Source organism: Hesperophylax consimilis, chromosome 10, assembly GCF_061612785.1.
Source record: "Hesperophylax consimilis isolate HC1 chromosome 10, BYU_Hcon_1.0, whole genome shotgun sequence".
Lineage (NCBI taxonomy): Eukaryota > Metazoa > Arthropoda > Insecta > Trichoptera > Limnephilidae > Hesperophylax > Hesperophylax consimilis.
The window spans coordinates 29,974,504-29,992,532 of NC_142845.1; the positions used below are offsets into that span (position 1 = coordinate 29,974,504).

General features: G+C 32.0%; 1 protein-coding gene across 2 annotated transcripts in view; it reads right to left on the minus strand.

The window, feature by feature from the left end:
- Positions 1-17,364, minus strand: part of Samuel (SAM-motif ubiquitously expressed punctatedly localized protein) — a 186,759-nt gene extending 169,395 nt beyond the window's left edge. For both annotated transcript variants that reach the window (XM_089636229.1, XM_089636228.1), the window contains exon 1: positions 17,077-17,364. In XM_089636229.1, the coding sequence (XP_089492355.1) occupies positions 17,077-17,125 (49 nt within the window). In that variant the 5' untranslated portion in view covers positions 17,126-17,364. The remainder of the gene's footprint in view (positions 1-17,076) is intronic.
- Between the last annotated feature and the right edge of the window lie 665 nt (positions 17,365-18,029).

Below are 18,029 nucleotides of genomic sequence, written 5' to 3' on the forward strand. Positions count from 1 at the left end.
TTATTTTATTTACATATAAATTAATATATATTTATACAAAAAATGAAAAATTTGTCTATGCAGAAATAAAATACTAAATACGCTTACTTAAAAATTAGAAATTTAGGCAGTAATTGCAGTAAGTTAGCTAGTTAAGAAGCGAAGTTAGCAGTTCACAATGGAGTGCTGGTACCTACCCTGTTGTATGGAAGTGAGGCATGGAACTGGCAAAGAAAGGATGAAAGTAGATTGCATGCTGTTGAAATGAGATCCCTGAGGCATATGTGTGGCAAAACCTTGTATGATCATGTGGAGATTCGCAAGGGTTGCAAGGCTGATGTAAGCGTAATGGGTAAGATTAAGAAAGGGACGCTTAGATGGTTTGGCCATGTAGAGCGAATGATCGAAGAAAAGAGTGTAAGGAGGATATATGATGCAAATCGAATGGTAGCAGAAGCCGGGGACGCTCGAGGAAGACATGTCAGGATCAAGTGAATCAGATACTCGAGTCGGGCCATGTCAAGAGTCAGAATAATAGAAGAGTATGTATGAGACGATGTATGAATGTGAATGAGGCAATGAGTGTGTGCCAAGACAGAGATGTTTGGCGGTGCGTCCTCTCTGTCCATCCTTGCGGGGAAACAGCGTGATGATTAGTTAGTTAATTACGGTAAAAAACGATTGGTATTATTAATATAGTAAACTATTATATAAGGAATATAAAAATACAATAATAATTTAAAAAAATAGTGCTTCAATATTTGTAGGTTAGAAGTTGTGAAACTGTCTTATAAAAAAATTTCTGTAAAATAACTCCGTGGTTTAGAGTAGTCTCGAGGTTTTAGAGTTCAATCCCGGGTGCGGCAATATTTCTCACGTGTTTGCCTAATCCGTATAATTTGATATAACATATTAATGATCTATTAATTTCACGCGTATTAAAATTCAATCTTCTTACAAGACCACTGCGAAATCAATTTATTGAAATTCCCCTGAAAACAGTATTAACAATATTTATTTCTTTGCCTACAGTTGAATAAATCCAAATAAACTATTTACCAAAAACGAAACCAACATATTTTATATGCTAACAAACAATTTAAAACACAGCAAAAAAAAACAATAATGTCATTACATCTCTAAATACAGGTTTTTCCAATAAGAGGTGTTATTTCGATATTCAATCGTAAAAGATCAATGGTTTCGTTGCTTATGTGGCACGTAGCGCCGTTTTGTTGAAATTAAACGTTGTTCAGATCAATACCATCCAATTTCGGCCATAAAAAATCATTAATAATCTCTCGATAGCGCAATCCATTCACCGTAACTGTTGCTCCAGCCTCATTTTCGAAAAAGTAAGGTCCAATGACTCCGCCGGATCATAAACCGTACCAAACAGTCACACGTTGAGGATAAAGAGGCTTATCAACAATAATTCTTGGGTTTTCCGAGCCCCAGATGCGACAATTTTGCTTGTTGACGAAGCCACCGAGATGGAAATGGGCCTCATCAAAAATGACAGCTTAAAATGTAACATCTACCGAAATAGCGGGCTATTAAAAATAACACCTCTTATTGGAAAATCCTGTAGTATAAAACATAGTCGCTATCCGCGTATGTCTAAACTACATAACGGATTTTGATAGGCTTCACCATCATTTGGATATATTTTTAGAGATACATCAAAATAATGTACTATTGAATTGTATGTATTAAACTGGTCTAAAGAAATAAAATAATTACTTTGTTTGTCGTCGAAAGTTTTTTTACTGTCCAGTAATTTATGATTTAAGAATGTATATACACCAATTTCTATTAATTTTACATTTTAATTATTGCAATTAAAATATAAGTTCAATTAATAATATTTCATCACATTTACAAAGCGTGAATAAAGTTAGGAAAAAAATTGGTACCTTTTGTTTTTATCCAGACTGAAACATTGTGTTCGATTACAATATGTATTGGTATATTCTGTATGGATTATTTCAATGATATAGGCTTGCGATTATAAAGTTTAATTGCCTAGTACTTAAATGTTACTTTGTCCGTGAGTGGAGTATTTTAATGGGATATTACTGGTGTAGTTTGTTGAAGATCTGGTTAGTCATCTGATACTATATTGATTGGGACTATAAGGAAATCTGAAGATGTGAAAGATTGCGGATTTAGTGTTAATTATCAGAACAATTACCTGAACTTGAACAAAGCTTGAAAAATTTCAGCAGATGCAAATACTCGGAGAAAAAAAAAAGTTTTGCTAATTTATTAAAATCCTGTTAAAAACGTGATCGCATCCCATTTTCTAATATAATATTGGTACATTTAGATCATATCGGTTCAAGTTTTGGAACACTGCGCTCATCATAAATATTATATTTACTATGACGAAATGCGAAAATATTAGAATTTTTTTAATACTTGTTTCGATATCCGCATAACACATTCATGTTTTACTGATAGTTTGTTAGGAAATCTGTCATTTAATTTGTTAAAAGCCTGCAGTCCCATTTTTAACAAGACTACGAATAATCTGACAGGATTCTTAATAAATTTGCATTATTTTATATTAGTAAGTTTTTTCCGTGAATGTGTAAATATACATGTGAATGTACGCAGGTATGTATACTATCACTAACATAATTTTATGTATTGGTCAGAAAACCTTTTGTACATTGATTTCTATTTTGTGCATTTGAACTTTAATTTGAAATTGCATTCGCGAATCGTATCAGATAAGACTGCAGTCAAAGAACGATAGGCACTTGTTGACTTACTCAAACTGCTGACACTACCCATTGTATGCATTGACAATAACTGCAACACTCCGCTTAAATGTGTAAACAGTAATCTAACTCCAGTAATTATTGTACAATGCGCAATTAAATAAATAATATCTAAGAATAATAAGTCTAGTCTAATTATTAATATTTTGAAACGAATTATTTTGACAAATGAAAGGTGTGGGGTGCAAGAAATTAAAGCAAATAATATTTTTTTTTTAATTTACTGGTGAAAAAACAATAATAGAATTATCTATATTTATTTTTCTTCTATATTTCTAACTATCTCTTCTTCTATATTTAAGTATCATGACGAAGGCTGGTTTGTGATGAAGTCGGCTGTCCTTTAGATATAAATAAAAGGATGAACACAATGCTAAAAAATAACATTTGATTGGATTAGTGAACCATCGGAAAACTTTTTCAAATGTAAGACTTTAAAGCTCTCATTGAACCTATGTAGGTATTAATGAACGAATTTCTAAGAAATAAGAATTAAGGGTAAACGGAAAGTACGTCATAATCTATGCTTTCATAGATGGCGCCAATTTAGTAACTTTATGAAAAAATATTTTTGGTATTTATTTGCGCCCGTACTTATGCCATATAATAAGAATATTAATAAGAGTTTATTGAAGAATAAATGCAGGGATAGTGTGATGCAATATATTCAATATTTTGAAATTAATAAAAGAAATCAGACAAATAATAAGAAAAAGACAAAATAACAACACATAGAAAGGCACAAAGAATGGGGAATTTAAGTGAAAAAAGTTAAACACAAAAATGTGTGCAAGCAGACAATTTATGGAGGGTATTTGAACATCTCCCGTCTCCAGACGGCCGTCAGGGGGGACTCCATCCAGGCAACCATGGCAGTGATGATTGTGTTATTTGATTGGCGTAGTCTTCGCCATAAGCTTCTCATGTGGTGGTGGAGAAGCGCTCTGAAGTCGGAGTATCTCGGTGGGCGGAATATTTGGCGATAAGCATTATTGTAATATGAATTTGAATAAATAAATAAGTTTGTCCGTATAAACACCCAATTCTTAAACAAGGCATACAAATAAAACATCGTATCAGTGATAATCAAATATTGTGTTTGTATGCATTTTCTTGAAAGAATTATGGTTTTATGCGTACAAAACTATGTATTCATTTTCATATTCCGTAAAAAAAAAATTATCATAATATTTTAAAGCATAACTTGGAAAAAATGTTTTTCGTAAAATAATATAGTAGCGCTATCTATGAAAGTGCAGAATATGAATTATTTTAAGTGAACCCTTAATTTCAAGCCGTCAAGTTACTAGTGTGAAGAAAGATATTTTCTTAATTAATAATATTATATGTTTTAATCATGCACTAACTTTTAAAAACGTATAATACACCAACCCAAGATGTTTTGTTATCCACGGTCATAACTATAAAACTGACCACAACGAGATGAGATTATTCAAATTAGCACGTTAAGTTGGAAATAGACCTTTGTGTTAAAATACAGTGCAAATGCGCCCATACATAAGTTTTCCATAGACGCCAGCATAGATTGTAGGCGCCAAGGTAATAAGAACCTAATATTCAATTGTCTTGCCAAGTGAAAAGTGGTGAATGCTGATGGTAAAACTACTTCAAAATAAAATTGAAAACAATACAAATAACACAACATTGAAAAATTTTCACCAGATCAGAGTCACATAACCTGATCAACCTTCTTCTACCCTCCTTACAGATTTTACTATCACAACATTCCCCAAGTGGAGATGCATAGGATTCTTATGCGATACAGAGATAAAAAATCTTATAACCTTAAAAAACCTCAAAGTTTTGTACATTTTTGTGAATTAAAGGTATTAAAGGTAATGGCAAGGCTCTCAACTAACAATCCAAAGATCTTGGGTTCAAATCCCGGCGTGCGGGAATAAATTTTATTTAATTGAGTTGTGTTGTATAGATGTCTAATCATTAAAAATAATACAAGGTATATTAGAGGCAAGTTCGGCAAAGTGGAAGATACTCTGAGTGTCGCCCGGTGAAAGACCATAATTCAGAATTGAAACGTTGTTTGAAATTACTTTAGACGTGTTTGGTGACCAGATCTGAAAAAATCCAGGTACTTCCCCACCTTACTCTTTCCCGTCTACTTCCCCTCACCACTAATTTTAGCCTCACAACACACCCCAATTGAGTATATCATAGTCTCACTGGCTCCTGGCAGTTGGTATGTAAGTGCTATTATTTTCACAATTATTCATCCATTTTCAAAGTCAAAATCATCTTCAGAATATTTGAAATTCGAGAAGCATATGAGCAGTTTTATTTTTTAATATTCAAACCCGGAACTTTGTCAATCAAAATCATAGCAAGTAAAATTTGCTCCCGACTGAAACGTTCGAGCTTGTCAGTTGTTCTCCACCGCGTCATTTCGTCGCCTTGTCAGATAGATTTAGATACTACTTACTACCTTGTCGTCGCTCGTTACCTTTGTCTGAACGACTTGCGACTTGGCGCTTGTCGCCCTTGTCATCGGGCGAGCCCCGCCGGACACAAATCAGCGACATATCGCTGGTCGTTTGTTTGCAACCTGATGAGCATACATAATAGTTTGTTTGGAAGAAATTGCCACCTGGCAAAAATAAATGGCTGCTTTAATTATAATAATCGGCATTACTCGCTGTGAATTATCGGGCAAATAAAGCCTTTAAATGAGGTAAGACTAAAGTGAGAAACACAGCCTTATCGGGCAAGGCGAAATGGTCAGAGGTAGTAAAAGGAAGTATATTTTTTTATGTAATGTAACGAAGTTGAAAATTGAAACGCCTAGTCTAAGATTGCTAGCAGCAAAAAAAAAATATATTTGCTCTAGTATTATTATTTTAATAGGAATTCGGAATTCCAAATTTTGTCTAACTTATTGGGTTAATATTAATATTTCATATATTTTTATTTCATTGTGTTCAGGAATCAAACAGTCATACAAATATGATCATAATTATTAATTATAATGATAACACAAAATTATTTATAGAACAAATAATGATCAATAAGAAAACAGTAAAAAAAATTGCATCAAACAATCAGGTAGTTTGATTTTATAGTTTTTTAAGGCACAGTTTAAAATGTCTACATTTCATAGGGTTCTGAATGTTTTGCAGATACGTTCTGCTTACGAATTTTGGGCATACTTAGACTTGGTACAAAGTGGTTTACTTAATAAGTCATTCATTCTGGTGTGGCGTTCAGGGCAACGAAATGCAATCCTTTCTAATAGATACGATAAATCAATAAATAATAAATTTTGTGTAAGAACAACGCGTCAATGATTTTTCTATATTTATATGGAGCAATGGGATTAACTTGATTATTGATAAAGCGATATGACTGATGTTCAATACAAGTCAGATGTATATAATAAACGTTGCATCTCTGTTTGTAATAAATGTTTAATTTAAATAAATTAAATCAAAAGTCTAACGGGATCGTTAAAATATATGTAATTTTATTTATTTTTATACTTGGCTGTTTCGTCTTCCGAACGCTTTATTAATCGTATTGAAAAGTGAGTAAAATATGGTTACCGTAATTTTTTTTATATTCTAAAACATGTACAGTTATCAAAATCAATAAGTGTTAGTTCTCAGTTATCCATGTTATTAGATTTTGCATCATTTATATTTCTGTAGACCCTCATTGAATGTCACGTGTTTCTAGAAATTATATACTTACTCGTATAATTGAGTAAAAATGAAGAACGCAAACAAATTTTTAAGAATACGAAAATAATTATTATTATAATCGGATTTTTTTAAATACAACTATTCAAATCATTTCATTGCTTTGTTTTAAATTATCAATCAAAGCAATTAAACAATAATAAACGTACATACGTTTTGACAATCGGCGTAGATACGTGTCTACGTGTTCAGTATCGCATGAATCGCGTACGCGTATCCGCACCTAGAAAGGTAAATAGTAACACACACAGAATGGCTGATTGAATACGCCTGTTGACACATGCAACTCAACTGTACAATTTTCCTGTACACTCGAGGACATTTTACGTGATAAAGACGTATGACCCACTTCCTTATCACATACTCGCATGTACTAATAAAGTATAAAAGAACACACACGCAAAACATGGTAGAAAATATATGTAAATAATCGACACAGGTGGCTCACCAACACTTGCAAATGAATTAACAATATTTATTTACGTATCTTCTGTCGATGAATTGAGGGCACCGAACAGAAAATATGTAGAAGGGTGATTATACCAATTTGAAAGAAAACAATGTCTCCAATAAAACTTTTTGAGTCCCTTAAAGGGCAAGTTTTATTTGGATTTTCATGTGGAAAAAAAAATTGACTCCCACTTTAGCAGCATTTTAAAACAGGTGAAAACAGCGACAATTCAAAATACTTTTGAAAGTTGATTTAAGGTCAAATTGATCGAAAAAAAACTAGCATAAAAGCGAGCCTTAGTACAATAAACAGTTGGTTGCTAGGCGTTTAAAATACAAATAAAAGACCGAACGTTTAAGTAGAAATGTAAAAGTCGACCTCACGCCAAAGCGATGATAGACACTTGGAAATGGATACTATTTAAAAATATAGGAAAAATAGTATTAAAACAATTATAAATGCCGATTTGAAAGAAAATTGATTTTACCCAAATACAGGAGACCATCTGCCTGCTAAGTTCTGACAGGCCATGAAATTGATTATCTGCCCACTAAACAAATTAGATCAAGCAGAAATTGGACTTACTTTTGGCACCCTCACGCCTATAACACACTTCTATCGACTTTATATTTTCAGTGTTTGAGGAGAGAGTCTTTGAACTAGCGTTCCACAAGGTGCCATTTAAATTTAATTTCAAGTCAATCAATATAATGCATTAAATACTATGTAATGACAGCTTAAATTAACACGTATGGTTGGAAATATTCAATTAAATGACTTAGCATAACAGAGTTGTAATTATTTTGTAAAGTGAAAATGAAGCGGTACGTTTGGAGCTGTGTAGTACCTACACATTTAGTGTCAATATCCCGTATGAAAAAAAACCGTTTAGTATCTATCTAGATAAAAAATCAATATTAATTAGCAGGTTTATTTCGTTTCATAAATACTTTTACAAAGCTCTCAGAAATAAGTGGTAAAGGTTGAATATAAAACAGTATTTAGTATAAGTACCCTGCTAACATATATAAAAAAGATTCGTTGGAATCTAGTAACAACTTATCCATGTTATACCAGGATTTAACGTTCTAAACCATAAGTTCAGAATCTTTTTGGGCATATTGCCCTATTTTTCAAGTGTGGTCCAACGAAAATTTTTGTATCGAAATCTTTTGGAATTTTTATGACACGGAAACCTTTACATTGCCTGAAACGAATATCGCAAAAAAAAAGCTAAATTATCTACTGTGTTTATGATAAAGTAAGTGCACGAAGAATACCTATCGCCCACAAAATTATATAAAATCGCCCCCCCAAAAGACTTTCAACTCTTTATCGCACCACTAGCTACTTAAATTGTCCACTGGTGGGCGATATTGCGAACGTTGAAAATCTCTGTTCGAAACGGTCGAAAGAAAATTCCAAAACACTTTTAAACTAGTAAGGTTCATAATAATCACAACAATAGTATAATAGTTTTTCTCTCCTTCTTTTTTCTATTAATTTTTCACAACAATTGTTGTAAATTTTTTTATTTTTCTTTGCTTAAAATAATAATTTGTTAAAATAGTAATTAATTACGTCTCTCCACTTTTTAACACGAGCGTTTACTCAGGAAAAAAGTGTTTTACGATACTGTTTCAAATATTTAAAAAAAAAATGTAATATGTATATATTGTTATTGTATATTTTTAAACCAATAAAGAAATAATAAAAAAAATTGTAACTCAATCAATTTTGGCCTCAGATGACGTCGCATAGTTGTCAATCCTTCTCGTCGCAGCCGACTGAACCGTAGATTTGAGGTTTGTACGAAAAACCACAATTTTTATTTATTTTCAAACCTTTTGCACATGTACCGTTATTTTGAATCACTAGTCGTAATATTTTAATAGCTGGATTATTTTATCTAAATTTTTTTTGTGGAAATCCTAATTTAAGTCAATATCACAATCAGTTTGAGCTCGAACCCAAAACCCGAAGTCGTCATTGTAATCACGATTATCTTTTGTTTTCTGGTGACGTTAATTCGCCTTGGTGACTGTTGATTCTTGAACGCTGACGACCTAATGGCACTAATAATAGTCATAATAATGACAGCCCCTCCTCACGTGACCCTGTCTGCAGTGAAACACCGGGGAAAACACGATCACCTGTCGTTTGTTTTGCATGAAAACAAAAGATAACGAATTGCCTTTTTCAGTGGTGAGAATTCGAAGGAAAACAGAATGAAAACTACATGATGGTAGCGCCATTTTAATTTATTTTTTTAAACATAGTATTATTACCTATTTCTACCCAATTCAAAAATTGCCTTTTCAGCTGTGACTAACCGAAGGAAAAAATGGAGTGAATCATATAAAATGATGGTTGGCATATTTCTTATTGATTAACTATAATATTAACAGTAAAAATTATAGCGGCTTTATTATACATAACTAAACTACCTCAGTAACAATCTTTTGTATTTGTTTAAATTTAAGATGTCCATTGACTCAGTACAATTATTTCCCCCCCCCCCACCCCCAAAAGTATTCTTAGCAATAAGGAATGTATATGGTAGTTAGTCCCAAAATTTCTGCACTGAAATAAATCCGATAAGAGGAAAAAAGTATTGATACCTTCCTACGGTAAAATAAATAAAACATACGTTAAAGCTTTTTGATTGAGTAAGCTTTTTTTAATTACGTACCTAATCCTAATTTATCTACGTATTAAAAAAAAATATCATTATAAATCTGATATTATCGCTTTAATAAATCTTTATAACAGAACTGTTGGTTAGATTTTGCAAGTATTTTACATATAATAACACATGTTAATAGAGGTGGTTTCGTTAATCAATGCTTTACAATCTTTTTTACATTAGCTTCACACAGGTGGGAATTTTATTTTCCTTGGGACCTGTATCATCTTTGGGGATGCTGTGTGTAGGGTTTTTTATGAAAGAAAGGAGTGAGAGATCTGAGAAGGAAAAAGGATTGGGGGGCGGGTACGAATCTTGGAGTCAGTGTATCCAGGAGTGACGGAAGTTTAAATTCATCCCCCCTACCACTGTGCAAGGTCATGAGTCAAGACAGTGCTGCTGGAGAGGTAAAAAGATCTACCTCAACCAATCTCTCCAAATCTGGCATACCACACCGCAGGATAATCCAATCGACAATCCTCACCACCACCCGGGAACCGCTGCCAAGTCACCAAATGTAGGGAACTACATCGGGTGACGTATGGCAGAGGTTTTGGTTATCAAACGAATTGTTCCCGGGTGGCGGTACCCATAACCGCCTCCCAAACTTGAATAATGATAAAAACACTGATGTATGGCGCATTGAGACGAGGAACTGGCAAAGCAATAGACTGATTGCAATACAAGTCAGATTAGTGGCCATAAACTACCCATGTAAGGGTACAAGGGAAATAAATGAAAATAAAGAAAAATTTAAATTTAATGACCTCAATCTTACAAATGAAAAAAAAAACATCCATCAGATTCTTTAAGAATGCATTTTTAATAATTGGCATAAAGATAATTTGCTAATTACAACAAAACACATCGGGTTTTGTGTCAAAGCCAAACGGAAAAATGTTAATTTCTCCATCTGAAGGCAAACCTAAATATTGAATTTAATTTCAACCAACATCACACTGGAAGGGAACTAATTAAGGCATGTCAGGTATCAAATTTCGCGTATTATCGAAGCGATCGTTATGATCATTGAAAATACATCAATGGGCCAATTAAAAGCACGCCAGACACTGGTAGATTCATGATTATCATGATGAAAGATTTGCGGATATGTGTGGTTACATGGAAAATGTCGGAATTCAACAAATACAGGTATATTGTACAAACACAAGTATCTTAAACAAATACAAGTATATTATTCAATGCATCCACCGGACGGCAATGTCCAGTATGATTGACAGTAGTCATTAATATTTTTTCTACGATAGACGAACGTGGAGGCTTAGATTATATATTGTAAGCACGAAGGCTAAATTGCTAAACTTCCTTCATCCATGACTAGTTCTTCCTAGTTTTAATGTGTTTCTAGCTAATAAAAACAGTAGTTTTCTGTAATTCTTAAAATGTACTGAAATTGTTATTAAAATGATAATTACCTTTATTTTTATGTACGGTTTATTCTCGAAGTACCTGTATTTTAAAAACGTTGTGTATTAACCAAAACATAACCGTGAAAAAATCACAACATTTTACTGTAAATAAAATATTATTAATAAAGTGTGAAAAATCTTTTTAATGCCCTCCCTTTGGCCCTCTATTTTCAAGGATTATGAAAAATCATAATATTTGTGCTATTCTTCATAAACATTATTTTTTTGTTTTAATGGGAAACCGCACAAGAGACCCAACTGCTCCCGACCGTCAGTGAGACTATGGCACCCCGAATTGGGGAATGTTGTTAGGCTGAAGGTAGTGGGGAGGGGAAGGAGTTGCGGAAGAGGAAGGTAAAAAGTACCTGTCCATTCAGATCTGGCTGCCAAACATGGCCAAAGCCATTTCAAGCAATATTTAATTTCTAAATTATTGTCTTTCACCAGGGCGGTAATGAGAGTATCTTCCACTCTGGAATATGCCCCAAATATACTATATATTATTTTAAAATTATTAATTTGTGAAATAACAACAATTATTAAAATATTTTTTTATTGCACACGCCGGGATTTGAATCTGTGACCTTCAGCTTGCTAGACGAGATCCTCACCCCTTGAAACTCTTGAAAATGATTTGTTTTCTGATAAAAAATGAATGTAAAAATTATTGACTAAAATATATAATGAGATTTATTGATATTATTGACCACTTGACAAAGTTTTCAGAAGCTTAAACGGCTTTCATGCGTAAAATAAAACAGACCTAGAAGACATTTAAAATATAGTATTCGATCTCAATAATATTGGTGATACGTTTTCAATGAAAGATAATATCCAAGCCTTTAGATAATTAAACATATATAACTGATTACGGAACGTCTCCTCGGAAAAAAATATCCAGTATCGAAACTTAATACGGTGAAATATCATTCTCTTCTCTGCCCCCTTATTATGTGCTACACGTGTAGCGAATTATCTGAGACGACATCCTTGTATCAAGAATTGGAGGTTAATTTAACTGCCATAATAAATGTTTACGGATATCAGACACTTAATGAAAAACATAGATTATTACACGTACAATATGAAACTTAATACTCCAAGACAATAGATGCATAGTATAAAATGAAATGGATATATTTTTTTTATTTATTTTAGTATAAACAAGCTTTCGAATGTCTTTGATGGAAAAATACGATTTAAGATTTTCACGGCCACAACTATTTGTTTTATTTGTTGTTAACATAGCACATCTGCCCTGATGATGGACACTACAATGCTGTCCGAAACGTTGGCAAAAGAAGGAGTTAGCGCAACACGGCTTAACACCCCAAAAACAAATAACAAAAAGTCTTTGATGGAGTTTCCTAAATTTATTTATAGAAAGGTATTAAAATAAAGCTGGGTAGCTTATAAATACTTTTGCTCACCCGAAGTTATTTTGTTAGTTGAATTATATTCAGGAACTACTTTTTCTTTAACTTTTTTATAAGGTTATATCCATCAATGTAATATACAATTGAAGAAGAAGATAATGCTTATAAATGTAAACGAAACATGAAACAGAACAACATACAGAAAATAGAAAAGATAACGGTCACAACTAGGAATCGAAGCCAGAATCTCTTGTCTTACCGGGATAGCGTCTTAAGCGTAATAATTGTCGATCTCATATTTCAAATTCGTTATTGGTATTCTTCAAAAAAAAAAAATATATGTGCAAAATTCCAAATAATTCGAACTCGTAATATTTCCATAAAAAATCGTTATTTGATTCTGATTTTTCAATTTGAAAAAGGGATTATATAAAAACTTAAGGCGATGCACTACGCATTAATTCAAAATCATGTGTTTTTGGTTTGAAAATTTGGTCGCCTAGAAATGTTTCAGATGATATTAAATACTGCGAGTAGAATACATCCTGGCTTTAAGTCTTTTTATAAGCCCAGAAAACAATTATGTAAAGGCCTATTAAAACTGCTTTAAAGTTCAAAATCTCCTACTTACTAACCCATTTTCGGTTATGATTTTTTTGTATAATGTGGAAAATTAAGTTATTTATCAAATGATCGGAAAAAATTAAATATTTATGCCTGAACATCCACAAAATAAAAAAGGCACTTTTTGGCCATGTTTTTTCTTGCATAGATCAAAACAGGTGGATGGTGTTAAGCGGGAATTTAAACCTTATCGCCATATACATAAGGGGTGTTATTGATAGCGGCTCGATTTAAAATATTACACTACGTAGTGCATCGCCTTAAGTAATTATTTTTCAACGGTATTCAAATTAATGAATTTTCAACTTCAAACTTTATAGCTAATAGCTGTTAAGCTGACAGCTGACAGAAAAAATCTATACTATTTATAATTTTCGTCATTATGGATGAGAGTAGAAGTATGTACAATATGAGAAATCTTTTCGAAGAATTCCCTAAAATTAATTTCTTTCACTTCCAACAAAATTATTTATAATTCATTGATGTGTATTTGGAGGGAGGGGGGGGGGGGTGAAACCTGCGTCACCTTAGTAGAAAATGTTATTACGAAACGATTGTTACTTTTAATAAATCAATCATGTTGATTCTGTTAATTTGATTTAACATCATATATATTTTTAAAGAGGTTATCTTAAAATCGAAGACTGATGATTTAATCTTTCCTATCCGCTGACAAATCGTCATATCTCCAGACCCAGACACAGTCCGCGTTTTATCTTTGATTTATGACCTCTAGATAAGAACTAAAAATAATAATAATAACTTTAAAAAGTTCTAACTCTAAAAAATAATTAATTATGAAAAAACTTAACTAATTTAAGAAATTGTCTCCTACATAAATTATTTATTTCTCATAACCGTCTAAAATCTAAAACGATCTATCGACGCTTAGTTATAACATAATGTCAAGCTTTTACAACACCCATAAACTGATATTTTACGTACCTATATACGGTAAACGGATAACTCAACACAATAACATTCAATGCACCTTTTAAAAGTGATATAAGGTCATGAAAAGTGACGAAATAAAAACAAGGTTAAATAGGTTACGTACGTGAGTTTTTTCGTCGCTTGTAATGACATTATATCACAAATAGTTTTCGAAAAAAAATATATTGATCGAACATAATAATTTCCGATGTCTGTGCTGTGTGAAAGCTCTGCGTTAAATCTGGTTTAATGAACTCAATCAACTTGATCTGAATCAATAAGGACGGGTTGTTTCGGAGAATTTGAATAATTCATCAAATTTCAACGTTCATTTTCAAGTTCTTTGAAAGATTTTATGACGTTCTGTTCTTATTTCAGTTCTGTCAAGCAACTAACCTATAATGATATAATAACAGACCATGAATAAAATTTTCTTATAACCCAAAAAATAACGTTTAAATTTGATGAATTGTTCAAATTCTCCGAAACAACCCGTCCTAAGGATGGGTTGTTAATTTTACAAATTTCAAAGTTAATTTTCAAGTTTTGTGAAAGTTTTTTTCAAGTTCTATTATTGTTTCAGTTCTGTCAAGCAACTATTCTATAATGATATAATAACAGAACTTTCACTCTGAAATTGCTCAAATTCTCCGAAACAACCCGGCCTTAGTGTCTTTTAAAAATTTGAACTGACTTTTAAATTTGAATATACCTACCTATATTTTATTCAATATTTTAAAAATTGTAGCTAATTTGTCAAGATTTGACACAATTCCGTGATATTACACGGGTCTGCACTAGTGGAGTATAGTTTTGGCCAAACAATATAGTAATGTTAACAGTGCCCATTTTGAAAACCACAAAATAAAGATATGAATTTAAATTATTTTAATGAAATTTATCAAAATAATTTAAAATCGTAATACATCTTATTTCACACGTTAGTCATTTTAAATGCATTTTAGCCTCATTTAAGTAACATTTCAAAAGTAAATTTTCAGAAGGCATCATAAAGGTTTGGGAATTTTAAAAGCTTATTTTTATGAATACTCAGTCAATTTGCCTGGGGCCAGGCCACAAGGCTTAGTTAGGCTTAGTTTCGAAGGTAGACGCGACAGGTAGTATTACAACAAAAGGATGTTTTTGAAAGATTTTTTTTACAACAGTTTAAAATATATGACGATGCTTTCGCCGGTAATACAGTTCTAAAAAATAATATTTTAAAAAATATTTTGGATGTTGATAATTTGCAGCCATAGTAAAGTCTTAAAGGGGGTTAAATAAATAAATATTATTGATAAGTTAATTATAAGAATTTATTAGTTTTCGGAATCAGATCTCGCAACCTTTTATTTAAAGTTATTTTGAAACTTTGTGAAACTCCTTATTCAAAAACCCACATATATAATATTATATAGATACCATGTTCACTATCACATTCCAGTTATATGTGCTGCAAATAGTTTTTATACACGATTATTATATTGCTTGGACTTTTTCCCTTTGAAGATCTATGACCCATCCTAGTATCGCTCTCAATTTTGGCTTCAAAGGATTCCTTTTGGTTTTTAATTAATATCAACGTCTCAAAACTTTTTTAAGCTTATGCTCCAATTTAAAAATGCAAAAATTAAAGTTTTTTTTATCAATACAAGATAATCTACAAATGTCAAACATTTAAAAAAACAGTCATGACATATAAAATATGGATTCAATATGCGCAAAGGAAGTGACCTAAAAGGTATTGTTTTGACTATAAAAGGTATTGAGTTGAGGATATATATTTAATCATGGTGGAATAGAAATACATACAGGCGGATGTGGTGGAAGAAAACTGTCGCGGTTGTCCATAACTCAAAACATGTGATCACGGCTACAAATCATTGTGTAATTAAATAATATATTATCACAATAATGTATTTTACTGGGCTAGCAAAGAACGAACGACCATAGAAATAAATGAAAAAATACAGGAGTCACAAAACCAATCAAGGATTCAATATTATTATTTTGGAAAACAATGTGTTTTTTAAATGACCTGTCTTACAAAAACAATTGAAAAATCACTGTACAGTTTCGATATTTCGAAAAAAGTAACTTTGTGAAGATACAACCAATTATTTTTGTGAACATGCAAACCGGTTTCGGAATCACAGTGCCTTCGTCGTGGCAGATAAGATAGATATTTCAGTTAGATAAAGTCGTGCACAAAAAGTTACCATTAGTGACATAAGACAAGAAATATTATTATATTAAAAAAAACAATAACTTTGTGCACATACTTCAAATTAATTATTTGTTCGCAAACCGGTTTCGGCACTACAGTACAGTACAATTTATTTTGAAAATACTTTTAGTTAGATAATAATGAGGAGTAAGTATTTCCGTTTCCGAAAATGGAAAATAATGCATTTTAATAGTTAAAATGAAAATCGACTGTTACTTGGCAGTCATTGTTATTGATGTCAAAATTGTAAGGTTGGTAAGGTTAGGTTAGGTTCACTTATTTAAACCAAAATATGAACCTATGAGCCTAAAAAGGGTTCTTTGCCAGTTTGCCAGTCAGTTTGGGTTTGATTAAAACATAAATAAATAAAAACTAGCCTTAAAAAACAATATGGAATATAGTTACAAGAAGGCTATAATAAAATATTTCAATTAAGGTTAGCATAATACGATTCTTCTGAATGGGATCTGTATAATTTTAAAAGAAAATTTTACTTTTGATTCAACTGAATTAATATGTACATGTTTGTAAAAGCCCATATGGGCGTATAATATAATGTATACATAAAAGTAAATTTTAAATGGTTGTATTGTGAAGAAAACACGTCATATAATCCGTTTTCTTGACAAAATAGATATTACTTCATTTTCCTTTCCTGAAACTGATGTGCTTACTTCTCTCAGTAATCTAATTGATAAACATTGTTTTTTCTATTAAAATTAAGTATTAACGGTGTCCCTATTTTCTGTATATTTACCTAATCTTCTAATAATTAGAATATCATCCTATCGACAAGACTACACAGAGATTTATAATTAATTGTGTAAATAAAAGTGATATATATTTTTTTTACCATTTGATTTACCGAGGTAGTGTATTCCCAAAGGTGACAGCATGAACATTATCAATTATAAAATTGTCGTTGATAGTTGTTGTTTTAAAGAGTATTGTTATCACTGCATTTTTAACACAATCACACTTGAGATAAGCACTTAAGCCGTTGCTCTATTTGCCGCACAGTGACGATAACACAGTATAAATAATAATTATTATTACGGGACAACTGAACGAAAGGCTACAAATAACAATAATCCAAATGTCACAACGTGTTAATAACAACTAACTATTATAACTCACAGTTTAAAAAAAGAATCTTTATTTATATAAATGTTCACAACCTTTTTAAATGCTCAGTTTGTATTTATTTGAATTTCAAACTGACGGAACGTGATAAAAAATGAGCGCGGCAAATTTTTGAATTTGACGTACTCTGCGCATGCGTGCAACTCGGCTGCGCGCAAAAGTGCTACTGCGCGCCGGTTTCGCGGCGGGGGGAGGGATGGAAGTTGTGGGGGGGAAGCGGGGGCACCCACACAGGTGTAAATGGTGCACAGACACTGAGATAGATGACGGATATCGCGTCAACACACCTGTACAGGTATGGACGGCACCTCCGACCTGCCATTTGCACCCGCGGTCAACTGTTACTTTACGCGTGCGTTATTTTCTATGTAAAAATATTATTATTGTTAAATAAAATTGTACATTAAAATTTCAATCGAGCAGCTTTATAAATGTGATAGTAGGCAATCTGGTATTTTGTGGAAATGGAAAAAAAATTATAACTGATGAAATGACTTTATACGAGTCTAAGGAGTAAAAACTGTGATTCAAATAATTTATTTTCATATTCTTTACATTATTTTATTTTTATTTTACGTACGTGTGCGACTTTTTTTTCTAACTTTTCAAAATTGGAACTGAAGATTTTGTTAAAACACGTGAAAGTATGGGTACCTAAGTGTA